This window comes from Phacochoerus africanus, chromosome 9, assembly GCF_016906955.1.
Source record: "Phacochoerus africanus isolate WHEZ1 chromosome 9, ROS_Pafr_v1, whole genome shotgun sequence".
Taxonomy (NCBI): Eukaryota; Metazoa; Chordata; class Mammalia; order Artiodactyla; family Suidae; genus Phacochoerus; species Phacochoerus africanus.
Genome location: NC_062552.1, coordinates 38,094,096 through 38,112,940, shown reverse-complemented (window position 1 = coordinate 38,112,940; position 18,845 = coordinate 38,094,096). Strand labels below are relative to the sequence as shown.

Genomic DNA, 18,845 nt, shown 5'->3' with positions numbered 1-18,845 from the left:
TCTGTCTCCTTGCAAACATCCATCCATCTATCCCTTATATCCATCCATCCATCACTTCATGCATTACGTCCCTCCATGCATCCATCCCTCATATCCACCCATCCATCCATCCATCCATCCATCCACCAAATATTTAGATGCTCAATAACAGAAACTCTCCAGAATGGACATTATCATTTTGCACATGAGGATACCGGGAGCCTGTGAAGTTGAATAAGTTGCTGAAGGACATGAAGTCAGTAAGTGGCAGATCTGGGATCCAGCTCCACCTGCTTCAAAACACATGCTCTTAGCGTGGGATCAAATGCGTGTCCTTCGTGCCTCATTCCAAGTGTGGAAATAACTGCCCTGCTATTGAATGAATGGATGGGCATGCTGAGGTTCTGGGATGCTGGAGTTCCATAGTTCTATCCTAGGAGCAGCCCAGGGATGGGAGGCAATGCCGGGCTTCTAGTCCTAATGGCATTTGTTACCAGTAACCTAATGTGGCCGGCACTGCCCTGCTGCAGAGGCTTCTTAATCACATAACTTGCAACCCAGCCCATCCTTGTTTTTCCTTTTCATTTAGTCCACTATGCTTCTGCCGTCTTACCTCCCACAGATAGGAAAGTTCTAGGTATATGCCTGCTCACTGCGTCCAACCCCACCAGTCTCCGCCAGGAGACTGCCCCTCAGCTTCTCCATAGGATTCCCAGCCCTCATTTTACTCTGGCCCTTTTATTGGCCTTTCTTTCTAAGCTATAGAGTTAGCTGCACAATTCCAGGTCAGAACTGTCTCCTCAGGCCCCATGGGCTGAGACAAGGATGTGCGTGCAGGTATTTCCGTGGGAGGTGACCCCAGGAGGCATCGTAGTGCAGTAGCCTGAGTGAGACATGGAGGGTTAGAGCCAGTAAGATGTGTGTTAGGGAGCAGGTGACTGCTGGGCACCAAGGCATGGAGAACATGCTTTGGGGCTCCCCAGCCACGGGACGGGGTGAGGGAATCGGGTGTTTCTTCATTAGCTCCCCTCAGTCTTTGCTGGGGGATGGCGGGTGCTGCTTCCCTTGGCTCTGGCAAAGATGCAGATGCTGGCAGTTGGAAGTGCTCAGGTGGGCAGGAGGGACTGCAAGTGCCCAGGTCACATGGCTGGGGCTCTCCCTGAGCCCAGGCAGGATGGCCTGCCCAGTCTCTCTTTTGACTGCCCCATGGAATATGGAGTCCAAGCTGCAGCTGTGGCAATGCCAGATCCTTAACCCACTGTGCAGGGCTGGAGATCGAACCTGTGCCAGAGACGCTGCTGATCCCGTTGTGCCAGAGCAGGAACTCTGAGCCAGTCTCTCTGAGTGTGCCTCTTGCCAAGCCTTTGTCCCATTATTCCCTTCTCTCCATGACGAACAAAACTGCCAGCCCCCCACCCCACCCCCACTGCCCTGGCAGATGCTTCTCACTGGGGCCAGTCACCAGTACCATGTTCACTGTGTTCAACAGATATTTAAGGAGCACCTACTATGTGCCAGGCACCACGATAAGAAGAGAAGCTGTCAGGATCCCTCTAGATGCTCGCAGCAGAGGAAAGAGATCCAGCGTGAAGGCAGTCCTTATCATATGGCCTTTCCAGCCCGCTCTGAGCTACACCAGGCGCCCTCTCCTGGAGGGCGAGGCTGACATGCTGGGTGGCCACAGGCACCTTGGAGTCCCCTCCCGGCTCTAGCAGGCTGAGGCTGTGATTGTAGCGGTTTTTCTGACTTCCTTTTCCTGTCTCTGGCTGCCCCTGTCTCTTCCCCTCCTGGGGCCACGAACCCCATGGCTGCCACGTGGCTGCCTTTTAGTCAGTCAGGAACTGAGCCTCCTAGGGCTCTCCCCCTGCATCTCTGTGGGGACAGGATGCAGGATGGGGTGCAGTGGAGAGGGTTGGTATATTCATGGGCGCCCTTCTCTGTCCCTGTCGAAGGCCCTGTCTGGTGCCTGCTTCCTGGAGAGAGGCCTCTTCCTCCCTGACTCCCCACCCCTGCAGACCCTCATGACATGCTCCTGCCTTCTGGGGTCTGGGGCAGGGGCAGAGTTAGGAGAAGAGGTGGCCTACAGGTAGGGCCTGCACTGTGTGGGGGCAGGGAGGGCTGGAGACAGCACTGGGGCAGGTGCTGGGCCTGGCGAGGGCACACACGGCACCATGCTCCAAACCCTGTCTTGGGCCACAGGCAGGCCTGCCAAGTCCCTTTGACTCATCTGTCCGGCCACCACCCACAGCCTTTCCCCTTGATGTTTTCACTTCCAAACCGGGTTTGGTCTGGGCGCATGTGCCAGGGTGGCGGGGGCAGGAAGGTGTCGGCCGGGGCTGGCCAACCTCATTCCCTTTGACATTCTCCCCCTACTTACCAGTGGCCTCTATTTCCCACCCCTCGGGCAGGGCTGGTGCCGGCAGGGCAAACCTGCCCCACTTGGATCGGGAGGTGACTGTGCTTATTCTGGCGGAAGGCGTGTGGGTGTGAGGCCTGGGGGGACCCTGGAGACGATTTGCCCAGGGACAGAAAGGGGGGGACTTAGGATGAGGGTTTTGGTTTGTCTCAGGTTGGAGCTTAAGCATCTTTTGGTCCAGGGAGGAGGGTAAGGAGGCTGCAGGTGGGCTGCCCGTGTCCCACCGCTGTGGGGAAGCTGGGCAGGCGGGAGGACACCATGGTAGGAGATGCTGAATGGGGGGAGCGGAGTGACAGGTGCCCCTCCCCCACCCAGCTCCACACGATCGATCGGTTCCTCTCTCTGCTCGGCAGAGGCCAAGGGCTTCTTGTGCTGTTTTAGGACAGATAAGGGTTGGGTGAGCCGCTGTGTGCCTTTTGAGAGTGAGCCCACCGCAGGGTTCATCTCATACCTGTGTGTGTTGGGGGCGGGGATGGGGCAGGTGGACGCGGCTCCCGCGCTCTGTCGCCTGCGGGGAGGGGCGGGACACTGCCATCCAGGGTCTTTTCTCACTTTAGCGGGAGAGATCTCCTCTGGCTTCCAGAGGGAGATGGCCTAGAGGTGGCAGCTGGGTGCCCGGGCAGGGCGGGAGGGAAGCCGAGTTCTCGGCCTGGGGCAGCTGCCACGGGGGAAGCCCTGGGCCGAGTGAGGGCTGAGCGAGGACCCGGGCCAGGGAGCCCCTGGATTTCGCGCCCCTACCGACCATTCCCAGAAGCCCAGCTCATGGCGGGGGCGGGGCCGGGGAGGGGACCCAGCCGGTGGGTGCGGGTAGCCGGGGGAGAAGAGCCTGTGGTTGTCCAGCCGCCCCTGCCTGCTCTGGCCGCCCTGTCCTGCCCCCACAAGGCATGAGTCAGACCGAAAGCAGAAGCTGCCAGACATTGCACAGGGTGAAGCCAGGCAGAACTAGCAGTGCTATTTTGGAACCTGGTTAATTCCCCCTCCTCTCCCCTCAGCTCTCTTCACTCAGGGCTCCCACCCCCTACTGGTCACCGGCTCTTGGCCTTCCTCGAGCGGACCATTGGGGCGGGGACTTGATGTCCCTGGCATGGATGGGGGTGGGGGGCGTTGCTTAAAGCTCCTCCCCTTGCTGGACCACCCCTGCCTCCTTGGCCAAGAGGTGCCGGGTTCTCCGGAACCGGCTCCTAGGGTGTCAGGAGGGCAGAGCGCCCCCTCCCGGTGGGAGCTGGCAGGCCGGGTACGAGACGGTCAGCGGCTCTCAGGCGGCCCTGCTGGGCTGGCAGGCGCCCGGCCTGCCCCTCCTCCGCCGCTGTCAGGCCAGCTGTCAGCCGCCTCTCCCTGGGCTGGGAGCTGACAAGAGCTTCAGGTGGGAGCCTCGCCCGGCAGTGACTCGGAGAGGTTTGGGAGGGATTTCCGGACCCGGAGGGGAGATATTTTGGGGCCGAGGGCCTTTCCAGAACCCGTGACATCACGCACCCTCCAACAGCCCCACCGACCCCCTAGTCAATGGTTCTTTCTTGGGCATCCTAGGCCTGCTTAAAGGCTCCACGTTGTAGGGTTTCTTTGGAGTCTTCATGAGCCTGGGGACCCCTGGCCTTCCCGCCTGTGGTGGTGAAAGAGGTCAGCGGGTGTGTGTTTCTGAGCTGAAGATGGGGGTGTATAGGTGAGAGTGTTACCCACCCGTGGGTGAGTCTGGGGGACTGGGGGCCTTGCTGCTCGAAACTGTGTGGTCAACAGAGGGTGGGCCTTGCTATTGCTCTGCATGCATGTGTACCCAGGACAGGGGTGCAGCCTCCGTCCGCTGGGTCTCGCCGCCTCTCAGGGGGACCCTGAGGTCAGTGCTCCACTTGGCTATTTACCCTCCAAGCAGCCTGGGGTGCTTGGTTTCATGCACTGGGGCAGTGGGTGGGGGGCGCTGTTAGCAGGCACGTTGCAGGTGACTAATTAGAATGTGGGTCCCTGTTAAGCTCAGGTGAGCAGGACTTAGGTTTCTCATTGTTTAGCTGGGTTTGGGGCGGGGAGGGGCAGAGCAATGCGGGGGGGATAGGGGGTCTCCCAGGCCCGTTGCGGCGGGGGGGGGCACTGCCCCCCCCCCACCTCTGGGGCGCATACACCACCGTGTCCAGGCACAGCCTGTCCTCAAGGTTGTCTGCCCTCTGCTGGAGCCGTTCTCTAGGCAGGCAAGTCCTGGGGTGCTGTGTGTGTGCTGGTAAGTGTGCATGTGTGTACAGTGGTGTGTGTGTAGGAGATGCTGTGTGTGTGTGTGTGAGTGGGTGTGTCTCTCAAGGCCTGTCTGAATTCATTTCCCCCGGTAACCCAATCACCTTCCAGACAGTTGTTTTCCCCTTCCCCAGGCCAGAGTTCCTGACACCATGAGGGCAGAGGGGCTGGGCTCTGCGTTCCCACCTCCACCTTGGCTCCTGGGCCTAAAATGTTGAACTGTTTGCTCAGATTCACTATGGGGCTCAGAAGGGCTGCCTCAAAATACGTCCCTTAGGGGCCTGAACCTTCCTGCTCTCCCTGCCCACCTGCCACCTTGGAACCTCTAGGTGACCCAGCCCCCAGCAAGCTGCAAGTAAAGTAACTTTAATGTGCCCAGGATGCTGTGTTAAAATGCAGATTCCGACTCAAGAGGTCTGGGCTGGGGCCTGAGAGCCCGAAGGTCTGGCCAGCTCTCTGTGAGGCCTGTTTTTCATGCTTTGAGTGGTGGAGTCTTCAAAGCCCCACTTCCATCCAGCCAGGTGGACGCTGCTCACCCCCTCACCAGGGAGCTAACACTCACGGGCCACCACTGAGCTGCCAGGCGCCCCACACACGTCTGCTCCTTTGATCGCCTCACCTACTCTATGGGAGGTGGCATTACTGCCATCCTCTTTTACAAATGGGGAAACTGAGGCTCTGAGCGCTTCAATACGGAAATTTTTGTTTGGCTCAGGAGTTGACTGAGGAAACCGACTAGTATCCATGAGGATGTGAGTTTGATCCCTGGCCTCCTTCAGTGGGTTAAGGATCCAGCATTGCTGTGAGCTGTGGTGTAGGTTGCAGATGCAGCTCAGATCCCGCGTTGCTGTGGCTGTAGTGTTGGCTGGCAGCTACAGCTGCAATTCAACTCCTAGCCTGGAAACTTCCATATGCTGCAGCCCTAAAAAGACAAAAAAAAAAAAAAGAAAAGAAAACAAAGAAAGAAAGTTAAGCACCTGTCCTGGGTCACACAGCTAGTAAGTGGAAAAGCCAGACTTGAACTCTGGTCCATCAGGTCCAGCGCATAGGCGCATTCCACTAAACCCAGCCGTCTTCCAGAGAGCGGACTCAGAAGGCTGAGACGAAGTTGTCAGGGAACAGCATCCAGCCGCATCTGCCTAGCCCAGGGCCCCTCTGCCAGTGGGCTTCCGACTCCCTACCTGCCTCCTCAGGTCCTGTCCTGACTGACTGCTCACCTAGGCACCCAGCCAGCTGCTGTGCCCCATGCACTCAGCAGCCCGAGCAGGCGGAGATGGGGTGTGCAGACCCCCAGGCCAGGGGCCTCAGCTCCACTGCCCACCAGCATGGGACCTTGGGCCAGGTGTCAGCCTCTCTGCCTCTGTGACCTGGGGGATGTATTATTACTCCTTCCCCAGGAGTGTGTGATTTGAGGGTCGTCTCAGTAACAGTATCCGCTCAGAACTATGCCTGGTACAAGGGAATTGCTCGAGCTTGGTTGTGAACTTGATGCAATCATCCAGGCTCATAGGTGTTTTTCTTCCTCCCTTTTCCCCTCTGCTCTTCCAGTGTCTTCTTTAATTAGGCAAAGCCTGGATACCTCAATTATCGAGAGGTTGTTTTCAAAGTTCTCAGAGGCAGATTAAATTCTTCCAAAGGAAGCTGAACCGTAGGAGTTCATTGCAGTGGCCAAGCTGCTGCAGGGAGGCTGGAGATTGGAGAGGCCGAGGCAGCGGGGAGGGAGCCGAGGAAGCCCCCAATGGCAGCAGGGGTGCTGTGGGCCGGGGCTGGGCCAGAAGCCACTCCTCTCTGCCCTTTGCATCCTCTCACACCTGGATCTGCTCAAGCGGCCCAAGGAAGGGCTGGAGTGTGGATTCCTCTCTCCTGAAGAGATGGGCAGGCAAAGGCTGTGTCCCCAAGGCTGACGCAGCTCTGGAGAGGGAGTTCCTGAGTGCTGGAAAGCAGCGCCGGCCTCTCTCCCTGTCCCAGCCCTGCAGGCACCTGCCCGGGACACACCTGTGCTGCTGGAAGCCTGCGCATGCCCAGACAGAGCAGGAAGGGGCCCAGCACGGGTCCCCTCCAGCCCCTCCCGTGATCAACCAGGGGTCCACCTGGGAGAAGGAACAGGACGTGCCTGAGGTCACACAGCTGCCAGTGGGAGAGCCAAATGCAGTTTTCCAACTCCACTCTGCCCTTTTGGAGCAGGCTCACGCCAGAGGGTCCAAACTCTCGGGCCCCAAATCCATGATGGCACACAATGGCCAGTCAGGAGGGACTCTTGGGCCTTGTCTTCCCTGGGGGGATGGCATCAGTGAGCTTATGGGCTGACCTATCATCCATCAGGACTTAGCTGATCTTTCCTCAGCAGGGGGACAGGATCAGGTGGGCTGAGGTGGCCAAGGGAGGAGGTCACATGGAGCTTGGGGCTCTTGGAGAGCTCCAGTCTTTTTTTTTTTTTTTGCTTTTTAGGGCCACACCCACAGCATATAAATGTTCTAAGGCTTGGGGTCAAGTTGAAGCTATAGCTGCCAGCCTATGCCACAGCCACAGCAACACCAGATCTGAGCCACCTCTGTGGCCTACACCACGGCTCAAGGCAACGCTGGATCCTTAACCCACTGAGCAAGGCCAGGGATCAAACCCTCATCCTCATGGATGCTAGTTGGATTCGTTTCCACTGAGCCACAAAGGGAACTCCTGAGTCCCAGTCTAGAAACCCTTCTCCTGCTCTTCAGGTCCCTTTCCTGTCTGGGTTGCTGTCTGTGCCCCTCCCAGCCCCTCCCTCTGCACACACACCTCGACTGCCGTCCGGTGCCAGGTCTCTGGTCCATGTAATCACATTTCTGTCCAGCCAGTTTGCTATGATTTCCCCCCCCGAGGCCCTCTTGTGGCCCGTGTTAACTGCCTCAGTGACACCCAGATCTGTGACCTTTTGAGCCCTGGGCATGGACCCGTCCTGGCTGGGGAGCAGAAGAGGGTCTGCCGGTGGACGGGGCCTGGCCCGTGTTCTGGGGCATCTGGGAGGGCCGAGGGGGGTGCAGGCCCCTCTGGGACCCTCTGTGGGATTCACTGAGGACAACATGGGGTCGGGGGAGTGAGGCAGGACTGGGAGCTTATGGGAACAATAATCCGTCTACATGGGTCTTCCCTGTGGGCCCCTGGTTTCCTCTTGGGGCTGGGGCTGGTGGTGGTTGCCCACCTGAGGGGACCTGGTCTCCCCGCTTCCCCAGGTTCTTGCAGCGTGGCCTCGCCTGGGTCCCTTCCCCTCTCTGAGTCCTGGTTTTCTCATCTGCAGAAGTTCTGTTTGTCCTGTGACGTGTTTGTGGGGGACGGGTGAGATCTGATAGCTGTTGTGAGCTGAGCCCAGAGCCAGGTCCATCGTGGGGACACGGGGTGTTTGCTGGATAAGGTGGAATTGCGCGCATGATGCGTCATTGGATGGACAGCCTCCTGGGGCCCGAGTCTCATTCTGGGAAGTCCGTGCTCTGAGGTGGGGTGGAGGTCCTAAGAAGAACGCTGATTTCTCTGGGAGCTTCCTGGGGAGATGGGAGCCGACCAGGAAGCAACTGGAGGACAACGCAGTGTGGCTGCAGGGAGGCCTCTCGAGTGGACGGCGTGTCCAGGAGGGGGGCATGGGAGAAGGGAAAGAAGGGGTTTCAGTTCCCCGGTCCCCCTCCAACCCACTGAGCAACGGGGGCAGGGATCTACAACGTGTGTGTCTGTGTGTGAGAGAGACAGACAGACACCAGAGGCTCTGTGTGCGGGGCTGGGCTGAGTCTACACAGGACAAGGGTGGACCCTCGCAGGACCTTTCTGGTTTCTACCCTCCAGGTTTCCCTCAGCCCTGTGTCCCCCTGGTCCCCCGTCCTTCAAAGCCCAGTGGCGGGCCTCCTGAGGCCGGCCTCATGCCAGGGCCCAGCTGATCCCTATGGGACAAGACGGGCGCCTCTCTGGTCTGGGACTGCCTTTGAAGCTGCCCTGCTTGCCCCGGGCCAGCCAGGAGGCGCCAGCTCCCACCCTTTCCTGTGGGATGGGAGCCTGGTCGACAGGCTGATGGGCCTGAGCTGTGGGCCCTGGGGCCACTCGGCAGGCCGGGAGCTGCCGCCCCTGCCCTTCGCCTCCCTCTCTTCCTTCCCCTCCTCCTCACCTCCCGCCTGTGTTCAGGCTTGTCTAAAAACAAGCCCCTGACTGTCCTCCCCCCACCGCCAGGGCGGGCAGTGTTCTGGGGGGTGCACACTTCCCAGGGCCAGTGTGACTCCCACTTGCTTTTTATCAGGGCCGGAAGCAGGCAGAGGGCCCATTGTTGCCTTTCCTGACCCCTAGGGGACCAGGGGGTCAGCTAATATAATAACGACCTGCATGCAGTGTATCTCCAGTGTGCCAGGCGCCAGGCTCAGTGCTCTGCCAGCCTGGATCTCATTAGTGCCCAGAGGGGTGGGGGTCGCTCTTTCCCACCTGCCTCTCCCCTAGTGAAGGGTGGGTAATACACAAGCTTCGGAAAAGAAAATCTTTTTAAAACCCAAGACTTCTGGAGAGGAACCAAAGTGGGTGCCTGGTCTGGGGAAAACTGGCTGAGGTCTTCCTGCTTCTGGCCAGTCTGTAAGGAGAGAGAGTGGCTGGGGTGACTGCTAGGCAGCGCGGCCCTTGCCTACTGAGGCCTTGATGTGGGTGTGTGTGTGTGTGTATCAGGGAATGGATATGATCCTTTTCTCAAATGAAACTTAAGAGCAGGAGTTCCCATTGTGGCTCAGTGAGTTAAGAACCTGACTAGTATCCATGAGGACACGGGTTCGATCCCTGGCCTTGAGCTGTGATATCTGTCAGTCGCAGACGTGATCCTGCATTGCTGTGGCTGTGGTGTAGGCTGGCAGCTATAGCTCCGATTCAACCCCTAGCCTGGGAACCTCCATATGCTGTGGGTGTAGCCCTAAAAAGCAAAAAAAAAAAAAAAAAGAAAAGAAATAAAGAAAGAAACTTAAGAACAGAATGGGGAGGGAGTTCTCTTTGTGGCTCAGTGGGTTAAGAACCTGACTAGTATCCATGAGGACACAGGTTTGATCCCTGGCCTCACTCAGTGGGTTAAGGATGTGGTGTTGGTCGCAGGCAACTCAGATCCCATGTTGCTGTGGCTGTGGTTTAGGCCGGCAGCTGCAGCTCCAATTCAACCTCTAGCCTGGGAACTTCCATATGCTGCAGGTGCAGCCCTAAACAACAACAACAACAAAAAGCAGAACGAGGAGACTCACCAAGGGACGCCCCCAGTGGGCATGGATGGAGTGACAGTCAACAGTGACTGAGGAATGCAATCTTACAACACCCCCTCTGCCCCTAGAGAACTTTGGGTCCAGCCCAGCTGATGTTCCCCAGGCCCTGTGGGGACCGGTGACCACCGTGTCCTGAGGTGTGGGGATTGGGTGGACATTCTTGTTCTGTTTCCTAGTTTGTCAAGCTTTCCTTTGCTACCTCCTCTGCCAGAGGGGCTCCGAGAAGACAAAACAAACCCCAGCCCTGGCATCTTCCCCTCTCTCCCCTTTCCAGGGCAGAAAGTTCGCCCAGGCAGTCATGGGGTCCCTTCCGCTGCCTCCGGGAGCCTCGGCACCTGCTCTGGAGGCCTTCCTTCAGGGCTTGGTTGATTTCCCCTCCGCCACGACTGGGCAGCTCCCACACAAGTGGTAGTTTGTAACGGGCTGGATCAGAGGAGAACTTGTTCCAACCGCAGAGGCGCAGAACGTAATAAATGGCTTAACCAGGCATCCCTGGTCGCCGAGCCTCCACACACTTTGTTGTTTCAGCCGCCAGACATATGTTTTTTTTTTCTTTTTTTCTGGGAATACAGGAAATTATCTCTGCCCTTTGAGGAAGGGCAGAGTTTTTTCTGCTCGTGTTTGGGGATTCCAGACCATTCCATCGTCCTGGGTACCCTCTGGCCCCTTGGCTGGATGAAAGACCTTTGATTGTAGGGGAACTTCTTCAGTGGGGGTTCCTAAAATAAAATGTGGCAACCCTGCCCCAAGTGCAGGACCCAGGATGAGGGTGATGGAGCCAGACAGCCAAAGTCCAGCCTCGCTGCTCATGAGCTCTGGGACTTTTGACAAGTGACTGCTTCTCTGTGACTGTTTCCTCATCAGTAAAAGGGGGGACAGGACTGATGCTCACGTTAGGAAGTAATTGTGGTGACTAAGTAAGATGCTTCGACCCATACCTGGCGCCTTGTAAGTACTCTCTAAGCATTAGCTATTAGTATTAAATATTTTTCTTGGTTGGAAAGATATACATGTTCATATAGAAAAAGAACATTCCAAAAGGAAAAAAAAATCACTTGTGATATCAGTAATATTTTAGTATATTACCTCCCAAGAGGTTTTCTACATGTATTTGTACGTGATAATGATCAAATTTTATTTATATTTATAAATTTTATTTTATTTATTGGCTGGGCCCATGGGTGTGCAGACGTCCCCAGGCCAGAGGTTGAGCCCAAGCCACAGCAGTGACCAGTAGGCCACCAGCAAACTCCTATGATCAGATTTTGTTTTCTTTGTCTTTCTTTCTTTCTTTTTTTTTTTTTTTTTAATTTTTGGCCATCCTATGGCATATGAAGTTCCAGGGCCAAGGATCAGATCCAAGCTGCAGTTGTGGCCTCCGCCACAGCTGTGGCAACACTGAATCCTTTAACCCATTGTCCCGGCCTAGGGATCAAACCTGTGTCCTGGCACTGCAGAGACACCACCAATCCTTTTGTGCCCCAGTGGGAATTCCTGATCAGATTTTTTTCTTTTTTCTTTCTTTCTTTTTTTTTTTTTTTAGGGCCGCGCCTGTGGCATACGGAGGTTCCCAGGCTAGGGGTCCAATCAGAGCTACAGCTGCCAGCCTATGCCACAGCCACAGTAACATCAGATCTGAGGCCACGTCTGCCACCTATACCATAGCTCACAGCAACGCCAGATCCTTAACCCACTGAGTGGGGCCAGAGATCGAACCCGCAACCTCATGCTTCCTAGTCGGATCTGTTTCCGCTGCGCCACAACGGGAAATCCCAGATTTTATATGGAATTTGGCATCCTACTTTTTTCACTTGACATATCCCCTGGTAAACACAACATTCCATGAGCAGGAACACAACCTGATTTAACCATCCTATGGCTGGACATCGAGATTATTTTTGATTTTTTTCCTCTTTAATGGGATGGGCATCTTTGTGCATCAGAGCCTTTTCTGCCCTTGTGATTCCTTCCAGCTAGTGGCTGTTTTTTAAGGCATTGATACATATTGCCAAATTGCTCTTCCAAAGAGGACGTACCAGCTGTGTTGAAGCTACCTGGTACCAAAGGCATTTTAATGTTGTAGCTCCACTTGGATGGAGGAAGGGGGGAGGGTAATTTGCTCGGCTCTTCTTTTACATTATGTAAGGTCTGCTCTCCTTCTTATGTAAAATTTTAATGGAAGTGTGACACACCCACAGAACAGTGTACAAATCCAGTGAGCATCTGGATACATTTTCATAAACTCCGCACTCCCATGTCACCAACACCTGCATCAAATTACAGGACATTCCTAATCCCCACCCCCACCTCAAGCTGTCCTGGGCCACCTCCCCGTCACTCCCCCGAGGGGTAAGCAGGACCCTGACTTCTGACACAAAAGGTGCCTTTCGCCTGTTTTTGAACTGCACATACGTCGATCACGCTCTGTGTGTGTTTGGCTGATTTTGTTCGCTGTCATGTCTGCGGGAGTCATCTGAGTTGCGTGTAGCAATAGCTGGTTCCCTCCCATTGCCAAGGGGCATTCCAGGGCGCGGAGGTACCACAGCTTCTTTACCCACCTTCCTGTTGATGGACATTTGGCTGGTGTCCAGTTTTGGCCACTCTCCATAGTGCCCTTGCTGCCATGAACATTCTAGTCTATGTCCTCTGTGTCCACATGGATGCTTTCCTGCTGGGCAGAAACTTAGGAACCGAGTTGCTGCCTCATGGGGTCTCTGTATTTTCGGCTTCCTGCTCATGTTTTTGTTTTCTGTTTTTTTTTTTTTCATTTTTGGCTGTCCCACGGCATATGGAGTTCCTGGTCCAGGGATCAGATCCCAGCCGCAGTCATAACTTAAGCCGCAGCTGTGGTAACACTGGATCCTTAACCTGCTGCGCCAGGCTGGGGATGGAACCTGCAACACAGCGCTCCCAAGATGCTGCCTATCCCATTGAGCCACAGCGGGAGCTCCCCTGCTCATGTTTTTAAAGGATCACCTGGAAGGCAGAAAATTTCCCAGGGCTGTTCAGGCCCCACAAGCAATTGAAGGGACTCAGCTAAGGGCTGTTTAGGGGGGACCACATGAAGCCCCCTCTGAAGGCTCATGTCTGGGGCTGGAGTGGAAATGGGCCCCTGGAGGGCCCGGGGTCCTGGTCCTGGCCCTCCAGCTCCAACTGGCTTGTGGCTTCTGACCCTGGCTGGTGCCTCCTGAGGCTACTCAGTGTCCTCACCTGGGGTCCCTGACTGTCCTGACAGCCATCACACTGAGCAGGGCAGGGCTTGGGCCAGACTCCAGGTGAGCTGGGGGACCCCAACATTGGAAGTGATTGGAAGCAGGCTGAACCCCTCACAAACCCTGAGAAGCTGCCCTACTTCCTTTCCTCGTGAAGAGAATCATGCAAATAGCGCATCTGCAATGCAAAGAGCTATGTGCTTTCGAAGTGGAATGAGAACTTGTAAGACCCCCTCTGTTTCTCCCCACTCTACCATCTCTCCCCAGAGGTACAACAGTGCACAGTCTGGGTGTTGGGGGGCCCAGGTTAGTGGATAAAGTGTGAGGGCTGCGAACCAGGCTGCGTGGTACAAATCTCGCCATCCTGCTACTTATCAGCTGTGTAACTTCAGGCCAGTGACTTCACCTCTCTGTGCCCAGTTTCTCCCTGAAAATCAAGGGCAATAGTAGTTACTTCCTAGGGTTGTTGTGAAGAACAGATGAGTTAATATTTGAAAAGCACCTAGCCTGTCCCTGACCTATGGCAAGCATTCAAGATGCATCTTTGTTTGTTTTTGTTTTGTTTTTTAGGGCCATATTCATGGCATATGGAGGTTCCCAGGCTAGGGGTCAAATTGGAGCTGTAGCTGCCGGCCTACACCACAGCCCACGGCAATGCTGGATCCTTAACCCACTGAGTGAGGCCAGGAAGAGAACCTGTGTCCTCATGCCTACTCGTCAGGTTTGTTTCCACTGAGCCACGATGGGAACTCCTAGATGAGTTAGTAGCGCTGAGCCCAGCTTGACCCATGGCAAGCATTCAAGATGCATCCTGATTCTTCTAGTCTTTTCTCTGCATTTACTCATATCCTGCCTACATGGGCTCCAGCTATACATTTTCTTCTGCAGTTTGCTTTGCCCACTCAGAGCTGTGTCTTTGAGATGTTCTTCCCTCTGTCTGAGACTTTCCTGTTCTGGAACCTTCTCTCTACTTGCCTCTCCTCATGGAATCCACTGATTCCTCCTGTCTTTTCCCTCCCTCTTTTCACATCTTCCCTTGGGAAAGGTTCTGACCAGCCTGTTCTTACTAAGGTGTAAATGGCTGATGAGGGAGGCCCTCATACTGACTGGTATGAAATCAGCTCTGCCCGTGAGCAGAGAGCCAGGATCGAAGGGGAGCCAGGATCCACCTGTTTATTGACTGCCTAAGGGCTACTGAGTGAGTTCTGCACACTCGCTGTGCCTCCTTGAATCCTCACAGTCCCGTGAAGCGGGTGCCATTATTGGCTCCATTTTACCAAGGAAGAAACCCAAGGCACAGAGAGGTTAAGTGGCTTTCCTATAGTCACCCAGCTGGTAAAGGTGGAGCAGGCACTTCAGCCACCTCTGTTAAACTGTGAGGCCCATTTTGGACCCAACTAAACTAGAGCCCAGATACAGCTTAGGGCAAATAGAGCTGGGTGGGAGGTTCCGGGTGAACTGCAGCGGGAAGCGGCCATGGGCTCCGAGGGTGCAGAAGGGGTGGCCGTCATTGCCTCGGCCAGAACTTCAGCCCCTGCCATGTTTTCTATGCGACTGGGCAAGGGCAGGAATTTTCTGGGGCGTCCGGCCCCCTGGTCCCCTCAGGAGGAGGAGGCAGCAGGGGAGAAGTTTTTCATGGAAACACCCTAACCCTGGTGTCTGCATCATAGCGGGCACTCAAGTTCATGGGTACATGCATGGTGCACCCTTTCCAGACCTGGTAGGTCTGGGGATCAGATGGTGGGGCGGGGGGGTCTCCGGTGTCCCTCTCAGCTCCTCCTGACCAGATGGGGCCCTGGGGAGGCTGCGAGTGAGCCTCAGGCTTTGAGTGAGCAGGTGTACTTGGGGGCTGGAGAGATGCTGGTTAGCATGGGGGTCTTTCCTGGACGACCCCTATCTGCCCTCAGATCTGCTCCCCTCTCAGGTCCTACCCTTAACCCCACCCCGGTCCTCCCCCCCGGGCCATGCTCAGAGCAGCCCAGTCTGCAGCTGGGGAGGGGCTGGGACCCTGGGTAGCGGGGACTCTGCAGGTAGCAGAGGCTCTGCCAGGGGGGCGACAGCTTTGACAATGGGGGTGGGGGTGGGAGAGCTACCCTCTGTCAGAGGACAGGAGACAGGCTAAGGCTTCTGATACTCTTTGAGACACAGACCCCTCCCTGTTCACAATTCAGTATCCCCTGCCAGGAGGCCCTTGCAGACGCCAGTGAGTGGTGGGGGTGGGGATTCCTGCGTCCACTTCACAAACGAGCAAACTGAGGCTGGCACAGCCAGTGAGAGGCTGAGCAGGGCCGAGCCTGGGTTCTCATTCAGCCTTTTGTCAGAGAAACAAGGGGCTCGTTCTCCCCACTCCTCCCTGTGCTGGCTGGCAGTGCCAGGCCCTCTGTCGGCACCTCCCCCAGCCCCAGGGACCAACTGAAGTCAGATTGTTCCTGGGGGAGAGGGGCCCCCAGCGCTGCATGTGAGCGGGTGCAGGGGGGCGGCTGCCGGGGGAGTGGCCCGGGCTGGGGTCAGAGCCTGTGAGGTCTGTAGGGCTGCAGTTCGAGGGGCGGGAGGGAGCAAAGACAGGCTGCCCCTCTGTAGCAGCACAGGATAGGCTGCAGCTGTGTCCTGCTGCAGGATGGAGGAGGGAGAGAAGCGGGGGGCGGGGGGTCTGCTCCTTTCTCTTTGGGAGACCCCGGGCCCTAAGGCAGTTTCTTTGCTAATTCCTGGCCTAGTGGGGCAGAGAAGGCAGGAAGGGAGATGAGGGAAGAGCCGCTGCATACCCAGCCCTCGAGGTGCCCATACTTTGTAGGGCAGCAGCTGCAGTGGGAGAACGAACCATGGCTTGAGGGTCACGTGGCCTGGGCTCCATTCTTGGCCTGGGAGCAAGCAGACCTGCAGTTTGGGGCCCAGGCCTTCCCAGCTCTGCATGGAGACACGATGCTCTGCCGAGCCCCCCACCCCCACCCACCGTGGGCTGGGGATCCAGCCTGTGGGACTGGGTCCCAACACTGTCCCTGCTGCAAAATATGCTTCTGTCTCTCCTTCTCTATAGGAGGAGAATAATAACCACAGCTACCAAGTGGGGTTGTTTGAGGTTAAAGTGCTTGAACAGTGCCTGGCACACAGTAAATGCTCAAAGAGATGCAAATTATTATTTCCATGATCTGGTGATTTTCACTGAATATTTGCCAGTACCTTCTGCTCCTGCTGACTTAGTCTGGTATCTGGCATGAGGCAGAATCTGTCAGCCTGTGCTGACCTCCTTTGCCACCCCAGAAGTTTGGGACTCACTCTTAGGAAACTTGGGGGTACGGCTCTGGGCTCTGGTCTCTGTTGCGGCTGACCTGCCAGGCTTGTGCCGATCTGTCACTCACCTACTCCGCTTGCCAAGTGCCACGCACTGTGCATATTTTCATTTCACACTCTTATCAGTCTTCTGACACTCTACATATGAGGCTACTGAGGCTCAGAGATGTTAAGAGACTTGCCCAAGGCCACAAAGCAAAGAAGTGGCAGAGCTGGGATTCGAGCGCTGTTTGACAGCACTTGTTCAACTGTGAAGTGACACTGCCTCTTGCAATATGGCTGATAGGGGACTCTCCAGCCCCCACCAGGACTTTTATGGTGTCTGGGCACCTCCAGACCCCCTGCACCTGTCAGAGTCTCAGCCCATCCCAGCTGGGAAAGACCTTAGGAATCACCCAGTCCCCACCATGGTGCAACAGGAGTGCTGGGATGCAGGTTCAATCCCTGGCCTTGCACAGTGGGTTAAGGATCTGGCATTGCTTCAACTACAGCTTGGGATCTGATCCCTGAATGGGGAATGCCATATGCTGTGGGGTGGCCAAAAAAGTGAAAAAAAAATCACCTAGTCCAGCCGTTTCATTTTTGTGGATGGGGAGATGGAGGCTCAGAGAAGGGCAGGGATGTGCCCAAAGTCACTCAGTGAGCTAGGGACAGAGTGGGCCCAGCTGTGGGATTCCTGCCCCCCTCTAGACAAGGCCTGGAAGCTTTAGTCCTCTGTCCTCCTGAGACCCTTGAAAGATCAGGGCTGGGAGTTCCCTTTGTGGCTCAGCGGAAATGAATCTGACTAGTATACATGAAGATGCAGGTTCAATCCCTGGCCTTGACGCTCAGTGGGTCACGGATGCGGCATTGCCATGAGCTGTGGTGTAGGTCACAGATGTAGCTTGGATACTGTGTTGCTGTGACTGTGGAGTAGGCCAGGGGAACAGCTCCGTTTCGAACCCTAGCCTGGGAACCTCCATGTGCTGCAGGTGCTAAAAGTGGGGGGGGGAAAAAAAGCATCAGGGCTGATGGGCTGGGTGGCTGTTAAGCCCTCCCTGGGTTCAGGCAGGATTGGGTGCCCTGAAGTGGCCCTCCCTTTGCAGAGTTATAATGACCTGAGGACTTGCCTTTCTCATTTCTTTTTTCTTTTTTTGTTTGCCTTTCTCATTACTGGACTGTGGACACCACCAGCTCAGGGACTGCAGCTGGGCCCCTGCTGAGTGGCCAGTGCTGGTTCATAAATAGCAATCATACCCTGCACACGGCACACGTTCACAGGGGCCGGAGGCACAACAGTGAACAAGATAGACAAAATGCCTGCCCTTGGGGGAGTTTGCATTCCTAGCAAGAGAGAGATAGAGGATGAATGAAATAACTAAGCAAAAATGCGTAATATTTAAGATAAAGATAAGTGACAGGAGAAACATAAAACTGAGAAGGGGCATAAAGAAGGGGGCTAGTGGATGTTTTGCAATTTTAACTTCTGTACGGAGGTGACGCTTGAGCTGTGGGGGTAAAGGAGGGGGATGAGCACCCCAGGCAGAGGGAAACGCAGGTGCAAAGGCCCTGAGGTAGGAAGCACACCTGGTGTGTTTGAGGGCTCGAGTGCAGCTGGAGCAGGTGGAACAAGGAGGAAAATAGGAGGTGATGGGGTCACAGGAGACTGTGAGGCAGGGACAGATCATAGAGGACTTTTTATGGTAAGGGCATTGGCTTCTGTGCTGAATGACATGGGAGCCACAGAGCGTGCTGACCTAGAGAGGGACAGGATCTAACTTCGGTTTTAACAGGATCCCTCTAATTACTGAGTCACAAGTAGAATGTTGTGGGGCAAGACAGGAGGGAGGAGGCACCTCGGGAGGCCGGGTGAGGCGTGGCAGAGGCTGGCATACACCCTTGGCAGCAAGGTGTTGGCAGAGGAGGTTGTTCTTGAGGTCAGATCTGGCAGGATCACCATGTGGCGTGAGAGAAAGAGAGGAGTCAAGGTCACCTCCAAGTTTTGGAGGCTGATCGACTTCAAGGAGCCAAGAAGAGAGAGTCTCCATCTCTGGCCCAAGAACCAGGATCCTTGGGTTCAAGTCAGCCCTGTCACCCAGCTGCTTGGTGACCTTGGGCAAATCCCTCCCTCTCTCCTAGGCAGCGTGGTCCCTCTTGTCCGAGTCCCCTCCCTAAGACCCCGTGCGCGTTGAAGGGGACAGTGCCTTACAGCCCTGCCCGCTTCTGTCCACAGGGAGCCAGCAGCCACTATGGCGTCGCGCATTGGGCTCCGCATGCAGCTCATGCGGGAGCAGGCGCAGCAGGAGGAGCAGCGGGAGCGCATGCAGCAGCAGGCCGTTATGCATTACATGCAGCAGCAGCAGCAGCAGCAGCAGCTGGGGGGGCCACCTACCCCCGCCATCAACACCCCCGTCCACTTCCAGTCTCCGCCACCAGTGCCTGGGGAGGTACTCAAGGTAGGGCCTCCTGCTCTGGCCTGTCCCCTGGCGCCTTGGTCCTCCGAGCCCTGGC

General features: G+C 56.0%; 1 protein-coding gene across 2 annotated transcripts in view; it reads left to right on the top strand.

Annotated features, from left to right (window-relative positions):
- Window positions 1-18,845, top strand: part of TFEB (transcription factor EB) — a 50,206-nt gene that overhangs the window by 24,428 nt on the left and 6,933 nt on the right. For both annotated transcript variants that reach the window (XM_047794916.1, XM_047794917.1), the window contains exon 2: window positions 18,568-18,790. In XM_047794916.1, the coding sequence (XP_047650872.1) occupies window positions 18,584-18,790 (207 nt within the window). In that variant the 5' untranslated portion in view covers window positions 18,568-18,583. The remainder of the gene's footprint in view (window positions 1-18,567; window positions 18,791-18,845) is intronic.